Genomic DNA, 21,715 nt, shown 5'->3' with positions numbered 1-21,715 from the left:
TCCTATCCTCAGACTGAACTTCTGGAACACTTTGAGAACAGTTTGCACATCATTTGTCCCCACTGTCCCACGTGCTTCCAACCTGTGTGGTGTCCTGGGGTATTGACCCAGTCTGACTCAAAGTCAGCCTTCTGGGACTCCACTCTGCCAAAGCCTGACTCATCACCCACTCTCCCGATGACTGTTCTCTGTCCCCAAAGGGGGTGGGGTGAAGGAAGTGGGAATAGAGGAAAGTTTAAAAAGAGGCGGACAGCATAAGAAATAGGGGGAAATGAAAGAAATTTAAAAATAAGAGAAATAAGCAGTCTGGCATTCAGATATAGGCGAATAGAAAGAAAGAGAACCATGTACTGGTCAATCAGAAATAGAAAACATGAGGCATTAAAAAGGAATGAAAAATAGCAGGTGAGAAAGTATTTGAAGTACTCCCTGTGATGGTCAGTATCACCGCCCCCTTCTGCTGGTAGGACCAAATCCAAGAACCACAGTGTGGCTCACTAGCCCCTCTATACCTCTTCCTAATATCATCTTGCACATCTGGAATTGTGCGCTCCAGAATACCACCTGCATGGAGTCACTCAAACAGTCCACACAGTGTCTAGAATCCTTGCTGTTCTCATTCCCAACATCCTTACTAACCTGAGTATCCCCTTGACCTCTGCTTATCATTCAAGATTCGGCATGAGCATCATTTTCCTAAGACTTTCTTAAAGTCACCCTATCTGTGTAAGGGCAGAATTGTGCTCCATGGGGTTGTCAAAGACAGTTCTTTATCTCTAGTATCGTATTGTAAAATTCACCTAAACCATCGACTGATCAAACAGAATTAAGTTGTTTTCTTCACAGAATGCAAAATAAATAGTCATGAAATTAGCCTGTCAATTATTTGGATTGGGAGTCTCCTCCCCGCCCCTCTGTGTTTTGGCTGCCTGGGGAGCCAGGGCCCCTGCATGAGGTGCACCTGTCACACCCATCAGACCGGGCAGCCTAGGCCTTCAGGCCTGGCATCCTCGGCCTGGATTGGGAGTCTTCTATCCAAATACATTCATCTGTCACTCTTATTAAAAAGTGTGCTGCATTTGTACTCTTAAGATGTCTCAGTACAGGGAAGTCAAGATAGATGACCCCTCAGGGTTCCCTGAGGGCACGGGAAGTGAGGCCGTGGGGAGAGGGGAGTTAATAGCATTGATGATTGTATAGCCCCACCAGATGGGATTGAACAGCTGAACTATATGGGAAGGGAAGGGATATATTGGAATGAGTAAGATACGTCAATAAAAATATTATGTTTTAAAATGCAGTTTGGTTAAAATGTAGCAACCTATCAATTGATATCCCTTATAATCCATTTAAATTTGTTCTAGTTTTTAATATTGTCTGATTACTTTCAGTTTAGCTTGTTAAATCTGTTTTACTTTATTCTTTTTAGTGTTTTTTAAAATGTTTTCTGAATTTGAAATCAAGCATAGATAAATCTATAGAGACAGTAACCGAATTAATGGTCCTTTAAGGGTCTGGCAGGGGAGGTTGGGGAAATGAAGAGCTAATAATAATGAGTCCAAGAATGATTAAATGGTTCTAAAACAGATTGTGGTGATTATTGTACAACTCTTCTTGATGGAATTGAACTATTGAATTGTATGATATGTAAATATGCCAATAAAACATTTTTTGGGGAAAAAGATAAATGCTGACCTATTGAACTTCTGGGTCTCACTCCATTGTTGAGATTAAATGAGATAAATAGATCAAGAGTTCAGCCCAATTAAAAAAATTATTAAAAATACAAAAATTAAAAAGTGTGCTGACTTTAAATATATTTTTTAAATAACATGTGATCATAGAAAAAGAGAAATTCCATTCCACAAGCTAAGTATTATTTTATTTCCTTTTTTTTAGTTTCGATACTCTGATTGGCAGGATAAATTATTTATGTCCCTGGGCACCATCATGGCCATAGCTCATGGATCAGGTCTTCCACTCATGATGATAGTATTTGGACAAATGACTGATAGCTTTGTTAATACTGCAGGAAACTTCTCTTTCCCAGGTAAGCCTTTCTTAGCCTTAAAAAAATTATGATATTGTTTTAACTGGGTGAAATATTGGAAATTTATTTTGGCATCTATTACATAGTGGTTTGATGATGTAGGTATGTAGATGACTACAGAGGACATATAGGAGGTGAACATACCTTAGAAAACTCCTCAAAGATAGCTCATTTAAATTTTAAGAAATTTCTGCTGTTTAACTTTTTCTTTTGGAACTTTAATGCAGTATAGATACATAGTGCCTTTACTGTTAATGATTTCTGATGGATTTCAAGATCATTCCATCAGCATGGTAGTACTTATTAGCAGTGTTCATCTTGCAGATCTTTCCAGGTTCCCTTTTCTTTCTCTTTTATTACATCTCCTCTTTGGTCCAAGCAGGTTAACTGGAACTTGATATAGCAGTTTGATAAAAAGTGAATGGATGTGCCAAATCCAAGAGCGAATTCTTTAAAACTCAATTGGACCAAGGAGCAGAGGATCCCTGGTGGCATAGTGGTTATGCTAACCACAAGATCAGCAGTTTGAAACAATTGGTGTCTCCGTGGGAGAAAGATGTCTCTCTCTCCATAAAGAGTTAGTCTCAGAGACCCACAGGGCAGTTCTGTCCTGCCCTATGGGGTAGTCAGGACTCAGAATACACTCCATGGCAGTGAGTTGGACGGATGAAGGAATAGATGTCACAAATCTCAAACACTCACTGCCATCAAATCAATTCTGACTCGTGGCAGCCCTATAGGACAGGGTAGAACTGCCCTGGTGGTTTTCTGGGACTATGACTCTTTTTTTTTTTTTTAATTTTTATTTTTTAAACATTTTATTAGGGGCTCATACAACTGTTATCCCAATCCATACACACATCAATTATGTAAAGCGTATTTGTACATCATTTCTCAAAACATTTTCTCTCCATTTAAACCCCCGACATTAGGTCCTCATTTTTCCCCTCCCTCCCCGCTCCCAACTCCCACATGAGCCCTTGATAGTTTATAAATGGGTATTTTGTCATATCTTGCCCTGTCCGACTTCTCCCTTCATCCACTTTTCGGTTGTCTGTCCCCCAGGGAGGAGGTCACACACAGTTACATGTAATCGGTTCCCTCTTTCCTACCCATTCTCCCTTTACCCTCCCTGTTTTGCCACTCACACCACTGGTCCTGTAGGGCTCATCCGCCCTGGATTCCCTGTAGTTTCAGTTCCCATCTGTACCAGTGTACCTCCTCTGGTCTAGCCAGTCTTGCAAGATCTATGAGCCTACATTTATAGATTTAGTATTAAGGTAGCAGAAGGACATTGGGCCTCCACTCAAGTACTCCCTCAACACAAGAATACTTTCTTATATTAAATTGGCATTCTATGATGCTCACCTTCCCGACACAACCGCTGAAGACAAAGTGGGTGAACAAGCAAATGTGGTGAAGAAAGCTGATGGTGCCCGGCTATCAAAAGATATAGCGTCTGGGGTCTTAAAAGCTTGAAGGTAAACAAGCGGCCATCTAGCTCAGAAGCAACAAAGCCCACATGGAACAACATATCAACCTGTGTGATCACGGGGTGTCGAACGGATCACTGAAGACAAATGGGTGCATAAGCAAATGTGGTGAAGAAAGCTGATGGTGCCCGGCTATCAAAAAGTATAGCGTCTGGGGTCTTAAAGGCTTGAAGGTAATCAAGCGGCCATCAAGCTCAGAAGCAACAAAGCCCACATGGAAGAAGCACACCAGCCTATGCAACCACGAGGTGTCGAAGGGATCAGGTGTAAGGCATCATCAGAACAAAAAATCTCACCATAGTGAATGATGGGGGCAGTGCGGAGTGGAGATCCAAAGCCCATTAGTAGGCCACTGGAGATCCCCTTGCAGAGGGGTCTCGGGGAGGAGATGAGCCAGTCAGGGTGCGATGTAACAATGATGAGAAATACAACCTTCCTCTAGTTCCTAAAGGTTTCCTCCCCGCTCCCACTACCATGACTCAAATTCTATCTTGCAAGACTGGGACTATGACTCTTTATGGGAGTGGAAAGCCTTGTCTTTCTCCCATAGAGCGGCTGTTGGTTTCAAACTGCTGACTTAATGGCTAGCAGCTTAACATGTAACCATTAAGCCCCGAGGGGTGTTGCAGAATTCTCAGAAACCTCAAATAAAGGCCATTTAAATTTCAATTAAATTACTGACGACTCAAAGAATCTCATAAGTTAGTTCCACCTATCAGATGGACTCTGGCAATCGTATAGATTGATGTTTCAGTCTCACTCACTGCCGTGAGTCCTGCCAACTCATCATGACTATGGGACAGGGTGGGACTGCCTCTGTGGATTTCCAAGACAGTAACTCTTTATGGGAGTAGATAGCCTCATTTTGTGGTTTCAAACTGCTGACCTTATGGTTAGCAGCCCAATGCATAACCAGTACACCACCAGCGCTCCTCTGATGCTTTAGTAGAGAGAGTTATTTTGGCCAATTTCAGCAGAAAAAGCAAGTTCTGTCCTTTTTCTTCCAAGCCTGAATGGTCAGCTTCTCCTACAGGCTTGTGCTGGATGAAATGGAGTGAAATGTTGTTGGTGCAAGGATGATTATATGAAAGGGGCGTAAAACTGCAAAGGAAAGATGGCTTTCCCGCTGAGACACCTGAACACAAATGTGCTCTACCACTTTGTTAGCATTCATTCAGAATGCTTAGTAAATATTTCAGTGTTTACAAATAGAGAACCTCCTATTAGTCAGCATCTTAGGTCTTAAGTGTAATTAAGAAAATATACCTGCCTGGTTTATACAATGAAATCTGCCTAAATATTAATAAATACTAATGTCTTATAGGAATCCAGCGTAAATATTCTTTGGATAAAACAAGTGCCTATAAAAACAGTGTGTTTATTGTTTATAAGGTACTATTGACTCTGAAAAGATTATCTTTATAATAAAAATAATAGCAATAATAAGATTATTTTTCATGTTTACCATGTGCTGATCCTATGCTAAGCATTCTGTATACACTATTTTACTTATCTCTTCCCAAAGCAGTCCTATGAAGTTGGCAGTATTAGCTTGTGCAGTATATGAGAAAACTGAGGGATAATCGACTTGTTCAAAGTCACACAGCTAGTTAATTTTAGGGAAGAATTCAAACCCAGGCCATTCTACCATTGAAACCACAGTTATAACTACAGTATTTACATTATCTTGCCAATGGGAAAAAATTGCTTGGTCTAGAAAACAAGTTTTATTTTATTTTTGCCTTTAAAAAATGTTCATGTGAGTTGTAAAATGTTTTAAATAAGTTGCTTGCAACCAGAGTTTTGCAACCAAAATGCAAAAGTTATCAATGTAAAATTGGAGTAAAACGTGTGGTTTTTGGGGGTAGGGGATGAGAAGGAAATGTGAGATGATCTTCTACTTATCACCCTTGATGTCTCAAAAGAAATGTGGATCAAATACATGTTAAAATGTGAGACTATCTAAAGTAGGGTCATGCCCATAATAGTATATCAATGGAAAAAGGGTTAATTTAGGGCTACAATAAGTCAGATTACCAAAATTCACTTAACACATTTGATTTTACTTTGGACCAATTTCATCAGTACTGTTTCTGTTATTACTAACACCAGAATAATTCCACGACTCTCTTCTTTGGAAGAGTTTACTTGTTTTTAACTTATTTTTAATTAGGCAACCAAATGGCTTTGAAGCTGGATATGGCAGACAGGTGTCATGTGCTGTGTCCAAGGCCAAATTTAAGGTCTCTCAGGGAAAGGTACAAGCAGGTCACTCATAGACCTACGTTACTGGAGTGAGACGCTCAGCAAAATGACCAATTAATTTTGTTTCAGAAATCCCCAAATTATAAACACTCTTATTAAAGACTGTAGTCCTGAAAGCCACATTTGTCATTAGGCCTATTGGCTGGCTTGGAAGGCTATAATGTGATGTTTCTAAAATGTTATGAATTTCAGTTTCTAGTCTTTGGTAGTTTGTAAAAATAATATTCTCTTATCTGTTTAGAGCAAATTAAATATTTACAAAACATCATTGTTGTTGTGTGCCCTTGGCTGGTGACACCATGGCTAAGCAGTCAGCTGCTTTAAAGGTGGGCACTTGGAACCTACCAGATGCTCCTCAGAATAAATAGGTGATTTGCACAGTTAAAAAAAAAAATCCTGTGGAGCAATTCAGTTCTGTCCTGTCAGGGTGTTATGAGTCCGGAATACTCCCTCTAAATCCAGAGAGCCCAGTGAATCATTAAAAACAAAAACAAAAACAAACAATAACATAAAGCTGCATGGGTGCTGGGAGCAGATAGAGCACTGAGCTCAGCTCACTGGTGCATTTCTTTCTTTCTTTTTTTTTTATTTTAACATTTTATTAGGGGCTCATACAACTGTTATCCCAATCCATACACACATCAATTGTGTAAAGCGCATTTGTACATATTTCTCAAAACATTTTCTCTCCATTTAAACCCCCGACATTAGGTCCTCATTTTTCCCCTCCCTCCCCGTTCCCCCCTCCCACATGAGCCCTTGATAGTTTATAAATGGGTATTTTGTCATATCTTGCCCTCACTGGTGCATTTCATAGAGATGATGTGTTTAATGTTCATCCTTTAGAACCGTGGGTTTGGTTTTAGATTTAATGCGAACTGGATGAGAAGAGAATTTTGAAATAAGGGAATATTTAAATTACAAGATGTCTGACAATGACTTGTCACTGTAAACAGAGCCTGTCCTTGTCAACAGGCTAAAGCTAGATGATGACAGGATTGTTCCCCCACAATGACTCAGCTGCACAGAAACGATGCACAAAACATGCTGCATCTAGATTTTAAGAACAGCGTTAGCGGAAACCAGCTCTTTTTCTGCAGTCTTAGGATGTCATTTATGCTCAATCTGTGTGATCATAAAACTAGAAAATTCTGTGACAAACTCCCTGGACCTTGGATGCCCTTGTATTGCTTAGTGGTTGAAGGGAAAGGCTGTTTTGAGCCCTGGGTTACCTTAGTCAACTGCCCGTGCTGTCTAAGCAGACCGGACAGACACCAGCTCTTTGTTTCATGCTGAATAGCATGATAAAAGAAGCCTTAAGCAGAATCAAGAGGCATTGATTTACTCTGAGATTTAAAATTGATAATCAAGAATATGTTTCCCAATTTGTACACCTACTGATCCTTCACTCATCCTGGGCAAGTTACTTAACCCCTACAATCCTCACGGTGCTTTGAAGAGTAATTTTATTCTTCCTGATTGATATAAAGCGCTAGAATGCAGTAAGTGATCAGTGAACATTAGAGAAGATCGCTGTGAGATGGTAGCAATGAAACCACTCCAGCTCAGAGGTTTATATCTTATTGGTCCAGAGCAGCTAGATCTTGGGTCTCTTGGTTTATTTCGGTTCCCCCTGTGATACTAACAGACAGCCAGGGTTAAATGTTTGCTTGGAAGCTATTTATGAGATTAAAGAATAGTCGGCATTATCTTTGAAGACCAAGTCAGCGCTCTTCCCAGCTCTAGGATTCCCTGTCTCTTTGAGAATGCACGGATTGAAACTGGCCCCAGGCAGCAAAAGCACTTGGTTTCCTGAGATGCTCTGGTGCTCCAAGATGCTGACCTCAGACTCAATTTCCATTCTTGAGTTGAGACCCCGGAAAGCAGTAGGTTACATTCAGAATGCCCATAGAGTCTTATTTTCTAGGACAGTTTCCATCTGGGTTATGATATTCTTATTGAGAGAGTTAGAAAGTCTGAGTAGGCATTGGAGGCGATTATAAGTCATTTAATATTTCACCTAACTTCTATATTCAGGAACTGGGGGAGTGACTTGAGGGAAGAGCAGACGGGAGACCCCGTACACATGCATCTAGAGATTTGCCGAAGCTTAGAGCGATGAAGTTTGCAAATGCCACCACTTTAAGACAGCTTTTGAGCCTCTAGTTCCAAACACAGTTCCAATTTGACATATCGAAGGTGTTATGTTTAGGACCTCAGGTGGGGAATGAGCACACAGAACTAAACAGATAGGAACAAAAGTAAAACACAAATGCTTTCACAAGGATCTGATAACTGATAGAACATCAGTAGAAGATATAATCGGGGCAATGTGCCAGGTAATTGATCCTGACTGTAGTTGGAGTTTTAAATAAATTTCAACCTTATCTTTGAGAAAGTCCACAGCATCCATGATCCTTGGGCTATTTACATATGGTAAAGGCACAAAGATAAATCGATTTCTCTTCTGGAATCATGGTAAATAGGAAATGCCTGTCCTGTATGCTTTCTCAACAATGCTGTGATAAAATTGATCATATTGCTTTCTGAATGCAGTAGCTGCCTACTGTTTTCTTCTGATTTTTCTCAGTTTATGCTTTCAAAAACATGAAAACAAACCATTACTATATAAATTGTTGGTAAGAGTATAGTGGGCAGAAGACACAGGCCAAACTATCTTGGCCAACATTCTACTTGATTAATGATAGACTTTGGTAAATTATTTTACCTCTTTGTGCCCATTTCCTCCTCTATAAAATGGAAATGTATGTAATAGTCCAACCTCATAGAGTTGTTGTGAACCTTAGATGAGTTAATCCAAACAAAGTGCTCAGCATAGTGCCCATCACATAAGAAATGCTTGATAATGTTAATGATTATTAAAACCCACTGTTTAGGAAGCAGCAAATGTTTATGGTGGTGGAAATGTGACATTGATTATGGGCAATGGTTGCATATGATAGTTGATATCATAAAATTATACATTTAAAATTTTTGAATTGTCAAATATTGTAATGTATATCAGTTTAAACTGATAAATATTATCAGTTTAAAATCAACACATGACACAGTAAATGCACATTGACATTTTAATTAAATTAGCTCAAATTAATAGACAATATTTTTCCTTCCCATTACCACTCCTTCTAAAATACCAAGGAGACAGATGACGTTTTCTACTCCTGCATGTTTGGCAGTCTCAGAAACCCACAGGGGCAGTTCTGCTCTGTCCTACAGAGTCTTCATGAGACGAACTTGACTTGGTGACAGTGAGTTTAGTTTTGAGTTTTTAAAATACCAGAACGTGGTAAAGCCGTGGTTGCATGGTATATTGTGTGTTGGGCTGGTAGTCACAAGGTCAGCAGTCAGAAACCATTAGCCACTCTTTGGGAGAAAGAGGAGCCCTTCTGTTCTGGTGAAGACTGACAGCCTAGGAAACCCAGAGGGGTGGGTTGTGCCTGCCCTGAAGGCTTGCTGTGAGTCAGAACTGCCTTGTGGCTGTGAGGTGGCACTGAAGCAATGTCTTCTATTTTGACCCTTTTCTTCTCCCGCTGCCTTTTGTAAGCCTTTTGACTCCCCTTTTCCTCCTCCTTCAGCAACTGAGAGGGTACAAATGCTTATGAAAGAGAAGAGGAGGTTTTCTTAAGCTTTACTGTCGCTTCTTCTAGCTTTCATATGTTTAAATTCTTAACAGATTTGTAAGATCTTGTGATGTCTATTAATTGTTCAGCTTTAAAATTTTATACTTGTTTTATTTTGTATCTATCTAGTGAATTTCTCATTGTCGCTGTTAAATCCAGGCATAATTCTGGAAGAAGAAATGACTAGGTAATTGGCTAAGCTCTATCTATCTATCTATCTTTATGATGTTGTCATCAACACCAAAAAATTTAATATTGATACAATCCTGTTCTTCTAATCTACATGTAGACTTCGATTTTGTCAATTGATCCAACAGTTTAAGGCATTTAAAAAAGACATTTCCTCATTTTCTCAGCCTCCTTTATGTAAACCTCAAAAGCCAGCTACACCATGTTTATGCACCATTAGTGACGGTGACTGAGTTGAGCACACATACCGTCTTTATGTGGGAGGAGCCTGAGAGTCCTCATCTAGAAACAGTTTGTAAAATTATGTGAGAAATACATTTGAAAGTACTGAAAAGTGTTTTTGTTATTTTTAAGAGTACTAATTTGCTGCTAATTTGGATAAGCCTTCACCCCAAACTGGTTTGAATTCCTATTATTTTAGTGTAATACTTTAATTTTTTTCAAATTCTGCCAAATAGGAAGAGGTGTGTTGTTGTTGTTGTTATTTGTGTAAGCAATATGGAAAGAGTTATAGCAATTAATCATATTTCATACTGGATTTGTTTGCTTCCACATGTGCAGTATGTTGAATAGGAATGAATTTTTTTCATTAGTATAAGGTGTGCTAGTGTAGCAAATTAATAATAGTGATTTAAATTATATATAGATTGTCAATATCAGTAAAAAAATGAATTACTAATAACCTTTTCAGTTACCACAAAAATTGATCTGCTTACATTGGCTGCTAGTCCACATAGATTTGGCATCATGGAATTCATTTTCTTATAATTTAAGAAAACAACATTATTGAAATGTTTATTTGACCTAATACTCTACATAGTCTGTGTGATCCGTTCAGAAGACTGATTAGTCCTCCGGAAAGACATGAATAAAGGATAGTAATTGATAGAGCCTTTCCTTTCCCCCCAGGTATGCCTATTACTACTCAGGCTTAGGTGCTGCAGTTCTCGTGGCTGCCTACATTCAAGTTTCATTTTGGACTTTGGCAGCTGGCCGACAAATTAAGAAAATCAGGCACAAATTTTTTCATGCCATTCTACAACAGGAAATAGGCTGGTTTGATATCAAAGACACCACAGAGCTCAACACACGGCTGACAGAGTAAGTGTATTGCTAATTCACACTTCCGTGAAAAAAAATCAACCACTCTATGAAAATGTAAAGAAAAGATAGTGTAAGCATTTGACATGTATATGGAATAGATCATCTAGGGCCATTTCTAGAAGCATTTAAGGCCTAGGATATTTTCCATATTTCTTCACTTTTCTTCCCAGTATGTAGTAGATTTGAGGACTCATGCATGTATCTCTCTCAAGGCTCTTATCACGAGGCCTGGCATGTGCTAGATGTCCAATAAACATGGTTGAGTGGATGGAAAAGTGATGGAATGGATTTGCAAAGAGACTTGCCTTAGTAATCATTAAATCTTTGCTTATTCAATAGGGTCTATTTTGTGCCATGGACTGTTCTCCATGCTTGTGATATATGAGGGAATAAAGTAAGGATCTCTACATGCTTAGTGCTTACATTCCAGCAGAGGGTGATAGATGACAAACAATAAGTGGAATAAATAACAACTTTATAGTACATGCTAAACAATAAATTCATGGGCAAAATAGCAAGTGGAACAGGTAAGAGATATTGTGAATGATCAGAGGGTTGCAGATTAAAATTAGGAGATTGTTGTGAAGATGGCAGTTGAATAAATTGAAGAACATTTTGAAGGCAGTAAAAACAACCTATGGGACAACATTACAGGCAGGCCTTCAGCCTGTGCAGAGAACCTAAAGTAGGGCTGGGGGTGTCTAGGACGGTGGTTCTCAACCTTCCTAATGCTGCGACCCTTTAATACAGTTCCTCATGTGGTGGTGACCCCCTAACCGTAAAATTATTTTCGTTGCCACTTCATCACTGTCATTTTGCTACTGCTATGAATCGGGTGACCCCTGTGAAAGTGTCGTTCGACCCCAAAGGGGCCGCGACCTAGAACTGCTGGTCTAGGGAGTACTGGTAAGAGCAGAGTGAAAAGATGAAGTAAAAAAGGAGAGAAGGCCAGAGTTCGTTGGGCTTTAGAGGCATTGATAAACCAAACACCTTGCTGTCAAGTTGAGTCTACTCATAATGACCCGATGCATAGTTCCCCGGGCTGTAAATCTTTACAGGACCAGGTGGGTTTATTTCTCTCCCATGGAGCAAGTAGAGGGTTACTTTAAACCATTGGCTTTCGGCTGATAGTCTTCCCAACTGGACCATAGAGAACATCATAGTAAACAGAGAAAAGATTGAAGTTGTTAAGGATTTTGTTTTGCTTGGATCCACAATTAGAGAACATCATAGTAAACAGAGAAAAGATTGAAGTTGTTAAGGATTTCGTTTTGCTTGGATCCACAATCAGTGGTCAGAGAAGTAGCAGCCAAGAAATCAAACATTGGGCAAATCCGCTGCTCACGACCTCTTTCAAGTGTTGAAGAGTAAGAATTTCACTTGGTACATCTGCCCAAAGCACGATGCTTATAATTGTCTCATATGCATGTGAAAGTTAGACAGTGAATAAGTTGACTGAAAAAGAATTGATGCATTTGAATTATGGCATTGCCAAAGAATTTTGAAAGCACCTTAGAAGAACAAACAAATTTGTCTTGGGAGAAGTCCAGCCAAAATGCTCCTTAGACGTGAGAATGGTCAGGCTTCCTCTCAAGTACCTTGGGCTTGGTATCAGGGCACACCAGTCCCTGGAAAAGGACATTGTGCTTGGTAAAACAGAGGAGTGGCAAAAAAAGAGGAAAACAGACTCGATGAATTCAGACCGTGGCTGCAACAATGCACTCAACTATAAAAACTAAGAGGACAGTGGAGAACCAGGCAGTGTTTCTTTCTGATGTACAGATGATCAGTGTGAGTCTGAACTAACCCAAGGCCACCTAAAAACCAGCTAGGAGCTTTAGCTTTAAATCTGAATGAAATGAGTAGCTCTTGGGAGTTAGATGGGGTTGAGCAGCTATTAGAAGTTTCTAAGCCTGAGCGAAACTTGTTCAAACCTCTGTTTTCAAAGATTCTCTGGGCTTTGGTATTGCAAAAGGACTGTGTTGAGAACAGAGACACGGGTAGAAACAAGCTGTGCTTTCCTCTTATTGTTGCCCATAGCCGCCTCACCTCTTGCCTTTAGACAAATGCAGCTGTACACGAAAACGTTAGTGCTTCCTTATAGGATTAGCCGACTTCGTAGTATCCCCTTCAGTGATATTAATTTCTTAGAAACATGAGTTAATCCTGAATGTCTTCCTGTGTGCAGTATTTAGAGGAGGAACTGTCCTTCAAAAGGCTGAACTCAGAGAGGCATCCATGAGTGCCAACAAGTGCTGCCTGTCTGTTTGTGAGGTGTCTGTTTGTTAGATGTCTACTTCACCTTCCTAACCGAACGCCTCCTGCCTGTAACCACCTAGGTGTGATCTTTTTTAGTGACATCTCCAAAATCAGTGAAGGAATTGGTGACAAGGTTGGAATGTTCTTTCAAGCAGTAGCCACGTTTTTTGCAGGATTCATAGTGGGGTTCATCAGAGGATGGAAGCTCACCCTTGTGATAATGGCCATCAGCCCTATCCTGGGACTCTCTGCAGCAGTTTGGGCAAAGGTATGTGAAGCCTAGACCATTGCGTGTGTCTTAACCTGGGCCTTTCATGCCTATGGACTTCTTTTTAATATGCGAGATGCTGCTATGTGTACTCCTCTAGGTCTCTAGGTTTATCACTTGAAAGCAGGTTGTTAATATGGCGATGTCTTAATAAATTGATTTCTAATGTGATTCAAAATGTCACAGTTTGCACCTCAGTTACAGGGTTTCTTTTGTTTTTATATTTTTTGTACTGCTTTTATTTCTGTGAGTCAAATTTCTGATGAAGTTGTTTAAGTTGCCTATGTGGTTATGTCCTTATTCAAGGAAATGTGCTTTTTAAGTATCATTTGTCCACATTATTCCAGGAGTCAATATTAACTTTTTAAAGACTGTATTTTTATATCAATTCTTCACAGTTACTTTGACAGATAGATGGCACTCTGCCAGTTTTGTTCTGCAGTGCAATACACATAACCCGCTCTACTTTAGCCAATGCTACAGAGTTGAGAAATTTCACTGGCATTTTTGGCTCATTGTGGGGGTGATCACTTACTGAGAGAAATGTTTGTATCTCCTTTGTTTGATTTTTCCATTGCCATCTGCTGTGACACGTCCTTCAGCCTTCAGTAGAATGCCCATGAGTGGACCTGGAAGTCTTGTGTTCTTAGTAGTTAAAAATCATCACACGATAAAGAAAGGGTGGTGAATAAATCGCCTTTCAAAGCAGTACGGAAAGCAACAAGCAACAGAGGGAAAAAAGTAGATGTGGAACTTGACACTTCTCAGAAATGCAGTTTAGAGTCATATGTTTGGTTGTCTTCCCCCCCGCTGCTCTCTGACAAGTATATCACCAAAACAGATGGGGCTCACCTCTGTCTGAGGTCAGAGTAGCCATGGGATCAGGTCCTTGAGTGCCATTTGCCACATGACGTCAACATTTGGATAAGGATACGGTTTGGGGAGAAAGCATAGATCTAAGAGAAAAGTTTACCTTTTTTCCACGTCTGAATTCATGCCTGATTCTTCTTTCCAGATCCTCTCCGCGTTCACTGACAAAGAGCTGGCTGCCTATGCAAAAGCAGGAGCCGTGGCCGAAGAGGCTCTGGGGGCAATCAGGACTGTGATCGCTTTCGGGGGACAGAAAAAGGAGCTAGAAAGGTCCGGATGATTCTTTTCCCACTAATTCAAAGAACTTACTTTTACATTTGGGTCGGTCTTTATTTTGTGGTATGTGTTATTATTTTATTTCTCTTTTAGGGTTAACTTCTACCTCGCAAAACATTACACCCTTACTGATGGCTAGATTGTAATGGAAGTCAGGTCCCAAACTAAAAGTTCTTAACTTTTCTTGTGTCATGGACTCCTTTGACAGTTTCATGTAGCCTATGGACTCACTTCTTAGAAAAATGTTTTTAAATGTATAAAATAAATACATAATATTTTAAAAGAAAAACTGTAATATTGATGTACAGCTATCAAACTATTTTAAAATGGTAGCTAGAAGAGATAGGTGATATAGCAGACACACACCTCTGCTATTAACCTATTCAAGAATAATGTCTAGCTGTCAGTCTAATAACAATATTAATTTCAAACTAGGGGTGTAGGTAAAAGGCACCTCAAGATAACTATAAAAATTTTTATTTAAAAAAAAATCTTGGATTTCAATGAACAGCAACATCAGTTATTACTAATACTGCATTTGTAGTAGTGAATGATAATTAAAAGGGATACACAACTTTAGATGGGGTAGTGAAAAATAAGTGTGTATGCAAATTTTTCTCATTCAAGTTCACCCCTGAATTGTGGATTCCCAATCAAATATGCTTGCTTGAAAGAAACTTGATATTCAGAAACCTAAATGCCAAAACAAATTCCCATGATTAAAGGCCACTCTACTTAAATGTCCCCAACCTGCTTTCTTTAAAGAATAACGTCCCCTGATAAACTTGACGTTTGACTCCATGTAAAGTGTCTTCTTTCGCACTTCATTGATACCCCTAGTTCCCACAACTCTTTGAAATAAACATTTTTCTCTAGAAATTCTACAGCAGTAAAAACAGTTTCCCTAATCCCTTCCATCTTGTTTTCTATTTTTCATTTTTCTATTCCCGAAGACCTCTTCAAAACCAACATGTTCACAGTTCTCTAACCTCTTCCTTTTTTCTCTCTCACTGCTGCTTCCTGTACACAATAGTCCATACAGACACTAACCCTCAGTTGGACCTCAGGATGTCAGTGTAATCAGTGCTGCTCCGTTAGCCGCGGTAAGCGAGCCGCCTAAGTGAAGGTAATTACAGCATGCCCACCACTCTCACTGGACCCTGGTGTCGCATTGGGGCAGATGTCGCTCTTCCTGTGAGGGCCTTGAGGCCCAGCCACACAGCCGTGAGCACAGTCCTAGACGAGGCATGCTGGCTTTATCCCGGAGACTCAGCTCTGCTGAGGAGGCGAAGCACCCACATATGAGGAAAGTTTCCTAAAGAGTTGGGTGCTTTCAGTGATTAAAAGTTAGACTTGTTTTGGTGGCAACATTCTTTTCTTTCAAACTACATTCTCATGCTTCATTTGGTTAAAATTTTTTTTAAGTCATGCTGTTGGTTTATTTAGTTAGAAACAGAAGCACCCTAATTGTGTGATGTTTTCTCAAAAGTCTCATTGTTTATTCATTGTTGTTGTTATTTTTAATCTCAGAAAGCCAAAGTTAAATTTTATACTCCCAAAATTAAACTTTATACTCTCAAAGCCTAGCAAGAAAGATAAGATTTGGTGTAAAAACTGTTGTAATTTAATGGAAACATTCTAGACATTTTTGTATCATTACATCAAATCCAAAAAACCAGTAATATGAATTTGAATTACTACTAAAAAAAAAAGATACTACAATGAGAAAAAAAATCTCAGGGAGAGATGAAATTCCAGCACAATAATAGTAATAACAATAGGAATAGGAATAATCAGGTTTTGCCAATTATATAGCAAGTGCTATATGAATTACTTTCTGTGTTTACCAACCTCATGATTATTTTGCGAGGTAGGCATCATTAGCTCCATTTTACAAATGTAAAGTTAAACTCTTGGAAAACTGAGTAAGAAACCATAAGCAGGGACCATTTTATAACATTGTTCTCTGGCTTGACCATTGAAGGTCAGCCCAATTAAAAATAGAGAGATAATCCAAAGTTCATGCACAAGAACATGCAAAATACCTGTTTCTCAACTGCAGGGGCAGTAGAGGGAGGATTTGTTTTTTTCTTCTAGAAGAGAGAAAATGAGCTGTTAGAAAGCCCAGAACATACTTTCATTTCAGTACCATTCTTGGTTGGCTTTATTTCTCTCCTTTCACTTTATTTACCATGATTTATGATGCTGTCCGTTAAGATGAGGCAATGCCATTCCATGCCCCCAGGATTAGAATTCAGTTTGGAATGGCAGGGAAACCTTGGTTGTATGGAAGAGGGTCCAGGCCAGTGAAGGGAAGGCTCAGAATGCTTCTGGTCCTGGCTGATCCTGAATTGGTTTAATTCCCAAGAGGCTGGCTCTCATCAGGGGTTAATTGCCTTCATGGTTTTGTTCCTTAAACCTCCAACTATGTGGGAGGTGAGTAGGGCACAGACTGTGGATTATTACTCATATTATAATGTTTCTCCTTTTGCTTTCTGGTAGGTATCAGAAACATTTAGAAAACGCTAAAAAGATCGGAATTAAGAAAGCGATTTCGGCAAATATCTCAATGGGCATTGCCTTCCTGTTAATATATGCATCGTATGCATTGGCCTTCTGGTATGGATCCACTCTGGTTATATCAAGAGAGTATACTATTGGAAATGCAATGACAGTAAGTAATGTTCTCAGTATTTATGAAAAAAAACTCGAAAATGCTATTATTTCATCGACCCTTTCTTTCCTTATGTCCCTCCTTTGCCAAAAAAGGTGAGTTATGGTTATCGGCTTTTGTATTTCGGTGACTCTGTTTTCATCCCATAGGCAAAACTGGCCTTGAAGATACAAGTCAAAATTATGAGTAGGGAGAAGAAAATAGCATGTTAGTAGACCAGTTGATATATATAATACAAATGGAAATTAAAATGGAATGAATTTATGAAGAATGACTATGAATTACCAGCATCTTCATTCTATTGTTGTTGAGTTACATAAAAGAGACATTAGTGTTTTAGATAAATCACTGTATGCATGAATGTCAAATTCACTTAATATAAAACATTCCCAAACCAAACTAACTGTCATTGAGTCAATTCAGACTGATGGTGAACCTATAGTGTCAGCGACTGTAAATCCTTACAGGAGTAGAAAGCCTCGTCTTTCTCCCACGGAACAGCAAGTGGTTTCAAACTACTGACCTTTCAGTTAGCAGTCCAGCAGGGAGCACACTATGCCATTAAGACTCCTCATATAAACTATTCGGTATCTGAAATATAAGATGAGAAGTTATTTTGAATGGTTGATGTTAATTTGTTTACTATTTCAAAGAGAATATATTCATTTTGTAATGGTAAAAATGACATATATTCATTGAACATGGGATTAGAATACAAAAGTTTTGAAACTAGAATTATTTATAACCTAATCATTCATATATATCTAGTGCTAATTGGGGCACATCCTCCACATTCATTAATATGCAACAATTTTCTATATATGCAAATACAGGCTTTTGCTATTGTTGTTGAAGTTGTTTCAAAACTGGTATCATATTATGTCTACCTGTTAAAGCTCTAAGAAACTAACAATAGTTTGTGACAATCTTCTCATGTCAGTGAAAATCAGCACAATCCATAACCAACCACTAGGTCAGTGGGTCAAACCTACCAGCTACTGTGTGGGAGAAAAATGAGACTATTCCCATGAAGATTAAAGTTTCAGATACCCTACATAGCATCATTATGAGTTGGATTTGGCTTGATGGCAGTGGGTTAGAATCTAGAATCCAGATACCCACCTTGTTTCATCTTGAATATTCTCTTTACTTCCTTGTACTGTTAGAGAAAAAAAATCATACCAGGTGAAATAATAGTATGGTTGGAAAAAGTTTTCCCTCTGTTGGCATTATCTTCAGAGTCAAAAAAATATATTTGAAAAAGATCTTTTTTAATCTAAGTCCAAGGGAAGAGCAACAAATAGTTTGGCAAACTAGAAATGGGAAATAGTTTTGAGGTTGGCAAAACCCATTTGTGTAATTAAGTGCTACTTTAGGCTCATACATTTTATTGTTTTACAAACTTTGTTTAAAAGAAAAAGTGTGAACTCAATCCTTGATTCTAAGCAAATCATGTGAGGGATTCCCTCACCCAAAATGGAAAAAAGCTCTGCTGGATGGGAGCTTTCATAGTACGCATTTTCCCCGCTGGGCGAGCGTCAAGCAACTCGCTCTGAGTTCGTGCATCCAGTGGCATTGTCTGGGAAGGTTCTCTCTGGTCACAGTGAATTTTTTCATAAAAACAGTTTTGCTCAAACCTCTTATTTTGTGATGGCTGATTTAAGAGAACAGCATGTGGCTGTGAAATTTTGTTTCCTGCTCGTGTAAAAAGCTGCAGAAACAGCTTACGAGAACAGTGCTAAGTGAAAAACTCAAGTGTATGAATGGTTTTTTCATTTTAAAAAGAGTGAAATGTCAATCAATTGATAAGTCTCATTTTGGACGTCTGTCAACTTCCCAAACAGATGAAAATGTCAACTCTTAGTGCATTGGGAGTTTATTCTACCAGGTCAGACTGTTAATCAAGCTTTCTATTTAGAGGTTCTGAAAAGATTGCATAACAGTGTGCAACAAAAAAGGCCTGATTTGTGGCAGATGGAGGACTGGTTTTGCCACCATGACAATGCAACTGCTCACTCAGCCATCTCAGTGAAGCCAGTTTTGGGGGAAAAAAACAACAACAACACATGCCTTTCTTGTCCCACACACCTTACTCATCTGACCTCATCCAATGCAACTTCTTTTTGTTTCTGCAAATGGAGAGGGAGGTGAAAGGACACCAATTTGACGATGTAGAAGAAGTGAAGAAAAAAATGAGGGAGGTGCTGTCAGCCATCCAAACAGATGAATTTGAAAAATGTTGCCAAGAATGGAATCACATATTTGACAAATATATTAAGTGTAATGGTGATATGGTTGTTTTGTAAAAAATTGAAAAGATAGCTTTGAAAAAAATTCTACTTTGGGGGGGGGGGATGTACTCCCTCATATTTTATGTAATAGAGGTGCCAGAATGTGACTGACTGTTCTTTCCCATGTTCCTTCCCTCAGGTCTTTTTTTCAATCCTAATCGGAGCTTTCAGTGTTGGCCAGGCTGCTCCTTGTATTGATGCTTTTGCCAATGCGAGAGGAGCGGCCTATGTGATCTTTGATGTAATTGATAATGTAAGTCACTTATTATTTCAACGTCAAAAGTCTTTGATGCTTGGATAATTAAATCTACCTTTAGATTACATATCACATGCAATGTAATTTTGTAAAATTAAACAAATGACCTCCTTAATAGTGGATGAGACAAAATGCCTTCTCATGGATTGAACTATGTCCCCCCAAAATATGTGCCAAGTTTGTTGAGCCATGATTCTTAGAGGACTGGCTGTCTTATAATGAAGTGATTTAGCAGTTATGTAATGATACAAACATGATGTCAAGTGTTGTGATCAGCAAATCATTTATAACTGGCTTAGGGTGGGATGCAACACCTGAACTCAAGTCACAGCCCTGACCTGATCTGATGTAAGGGGAATTTTCCCTGGGGTGTAGCCTGTATCACTTCTTATCTAACAAGAGACAAAGGGGGAGGGAAACCAGCAGAGAGGGAAGGCTCTGCTACCACCAAGAAAGAAGAGCTCAGAATGGAGCATGTCCTTTGGGCCCAGGATCCCTATATATCTGATAGCCTTCTCGACTTTGGGGGAAACTGATGCCCAAACACATGGAGATTCAGAAATTAATCTTCACCACAGATGTTAAAAGGAGACAGGGATTTTCCCCAGAGTGCACAGGAGAGGGCCTTCACTAGAAATGGCATGCTGAAGTCAGATGCATTGCTTCCTGCACTTATCGCTTCTTTCACTTACAGTCTCTTAAATTGCTCATACGCAAGTACAGGTTGAAAAGTGAAGAAAATGAAAATAAGCTTGCAAAAAAACAAAAAACAAACCCAAAATACAATTTCACGTTTATCCCACCTGACTTAAGAGTGTGTCAAGAACAGATTTGATGCATTGCATTCTAATGACCAAAGAACACCATACATGAAAAAAAGCAAAAGGTCATTTAAAAGGACAAGAAATAAAAGACCACAGAGGATATCAGAAGAGATTCTTAAATTTGCTTTAGAATGTAGAGTGGCTAAAGCAAAGGGAAGAAATGATCAAGTAAAAGGCCTGAACAGAAAATGTCAAAAGGCAGCTCAAGAAGACATAGTAAACTGTTCTGATGAAATGTTCAAAGACCTGGAGTTACAACGGCAAAGGGAAGAATGTGCTCAGCATATCTCAAGGTGAAAGAACAGAAGAAAAAAATCAGGCATCAAATTATAATATTGAAAGGTTCTCTAGGTCAACTACTGAATGATGGAGGAAGTATCCAAAGAAGATAGAAGAATACACAGTGTCCTTGTAACCAAAAGAACTGATCAACATTCAAGCCGTTGATGCGAGAGCGTAAGATGAAGATGAAATGGTACTGAAGGGAGTCCAAGCTACACTGACTCCAGGACTTGATGAAATACCAATTTGGAACGCAGCTACCTGGCCAACCAACTGGAAGAGATCTATATTTGTGCACATTCCAAAGAAAGGTGACCCAAACGAATGGGGGAATTATCCAACAGTATGATTAATATCACATACAAGTAAAACTTTGCTAAAGATAATTCAAAAATGACTGCAGCAGTACATCAACAGAGAGCTGCTAGAAGTTGAAGCTTTATTCAAAAGGGGACATTGAATGAGAGGTATCATTAATGATGTCAGGTAGATCTTGGATAAAAGCATAGAATACCATAAATATGTCTACCTTTTAAAAATCGACTATACAGAGGTTTTGATTCTGTGGATTGTAACTATCCATCACTGTGGATAGCGATGAGAAAACGGAATTGTGCTCACACAGGTACCGCACATGAACGAGGCAATTGTTCACACAGAACAGGCAATACTGCGTGGTGTAAAGTATGTGTGCTAGGGTTGTATCCTTTCATCTTAACGATTTGATCTGTATTCTGAGAAAATAGTCCAAGAAATTGGAGTATACAAAGAAGAATGTGGCAATAGAATTGAGGAAGGCTCATTAACAACAGGCTCCTTGCTGGCAGTGAGGAAGACTGGCAGCACTTACTGAGGAAGAGAAAAGACGACAGCTTTCATTGCAGCTTCCAACTCAAGGGTCAGAAAACAAATCTTCACAACTGGACCAAGAGGCCACATGATGGTAAAAGGAGAAAACATCGAAGCTGTTGAG

General features: G+C 39.1%; 1 protein-coding gene across 1 annotated transcript in view; it reads left to right on the top strand.

The window, feature by feature from the left end:
• Nucleotides 1–21,715, top strand: part of ABCB4 (ATP binding cassette subfamily B member 4) — a 96,004-nt gene that overhangs the window by 6,986 nt on the left and 67,303 nt on the right. The window contains exons 4-10 of the mRNA XM_013004650.2: nucleotides 1,900–2,050; nucleotides 9,579–9,636; nucleotides 10,548–10,739; nucleotides 13,098–13,269; nucleotides 14,285–14,409; nucleotides 16,918–17,089; nucleotides 19,520–19,633. Coding sequence (XP_012860104.1) covers nucleotides 1,900–2,050; nucleotides 9,579–9,636; nucleotides 10,548–10,739; nucleotides 13,098–13,269; nucleotides 14,285–14,409; nucleotides 16,918–17,089; nucleotides 19,520–19,633 — 984 coding nt within the window. The remainder of the gene's footprint in view (nucleotides 1–1,899; nucleotides 2,051–9,578; nucleotides 9,637–10,547; nucleotides 10,740–13,097; nucleotides 13,270–14,284; nucleotides 14,410–16,917; nucleotides 17,090–19,519; nucleotides 19,634–21,715) is intronic.

Source organism: Echinops telfairi, unplaced genomic scaffold (assembly GCF_000313985.2).
Source record: "Echinops telfairi isolate 266 unplaced genomic scaffold, ASM31398v2 ScPeMD7_23;HRSCAF=83, whole genome shotgun sequence".
In the NCBI taxonomy this organism is placed as follows: Eukaryota; Metazoa; Chordata; class Mammalia; order Afrosoricida; family Tenrecidae; genus Echinops; species Echinops telfairi.
The sequence above is the reverse complement of the archived record's forward strand: the minus strand, read 5'-3'. Positions and strand labels throughout refer to the sequence as shown.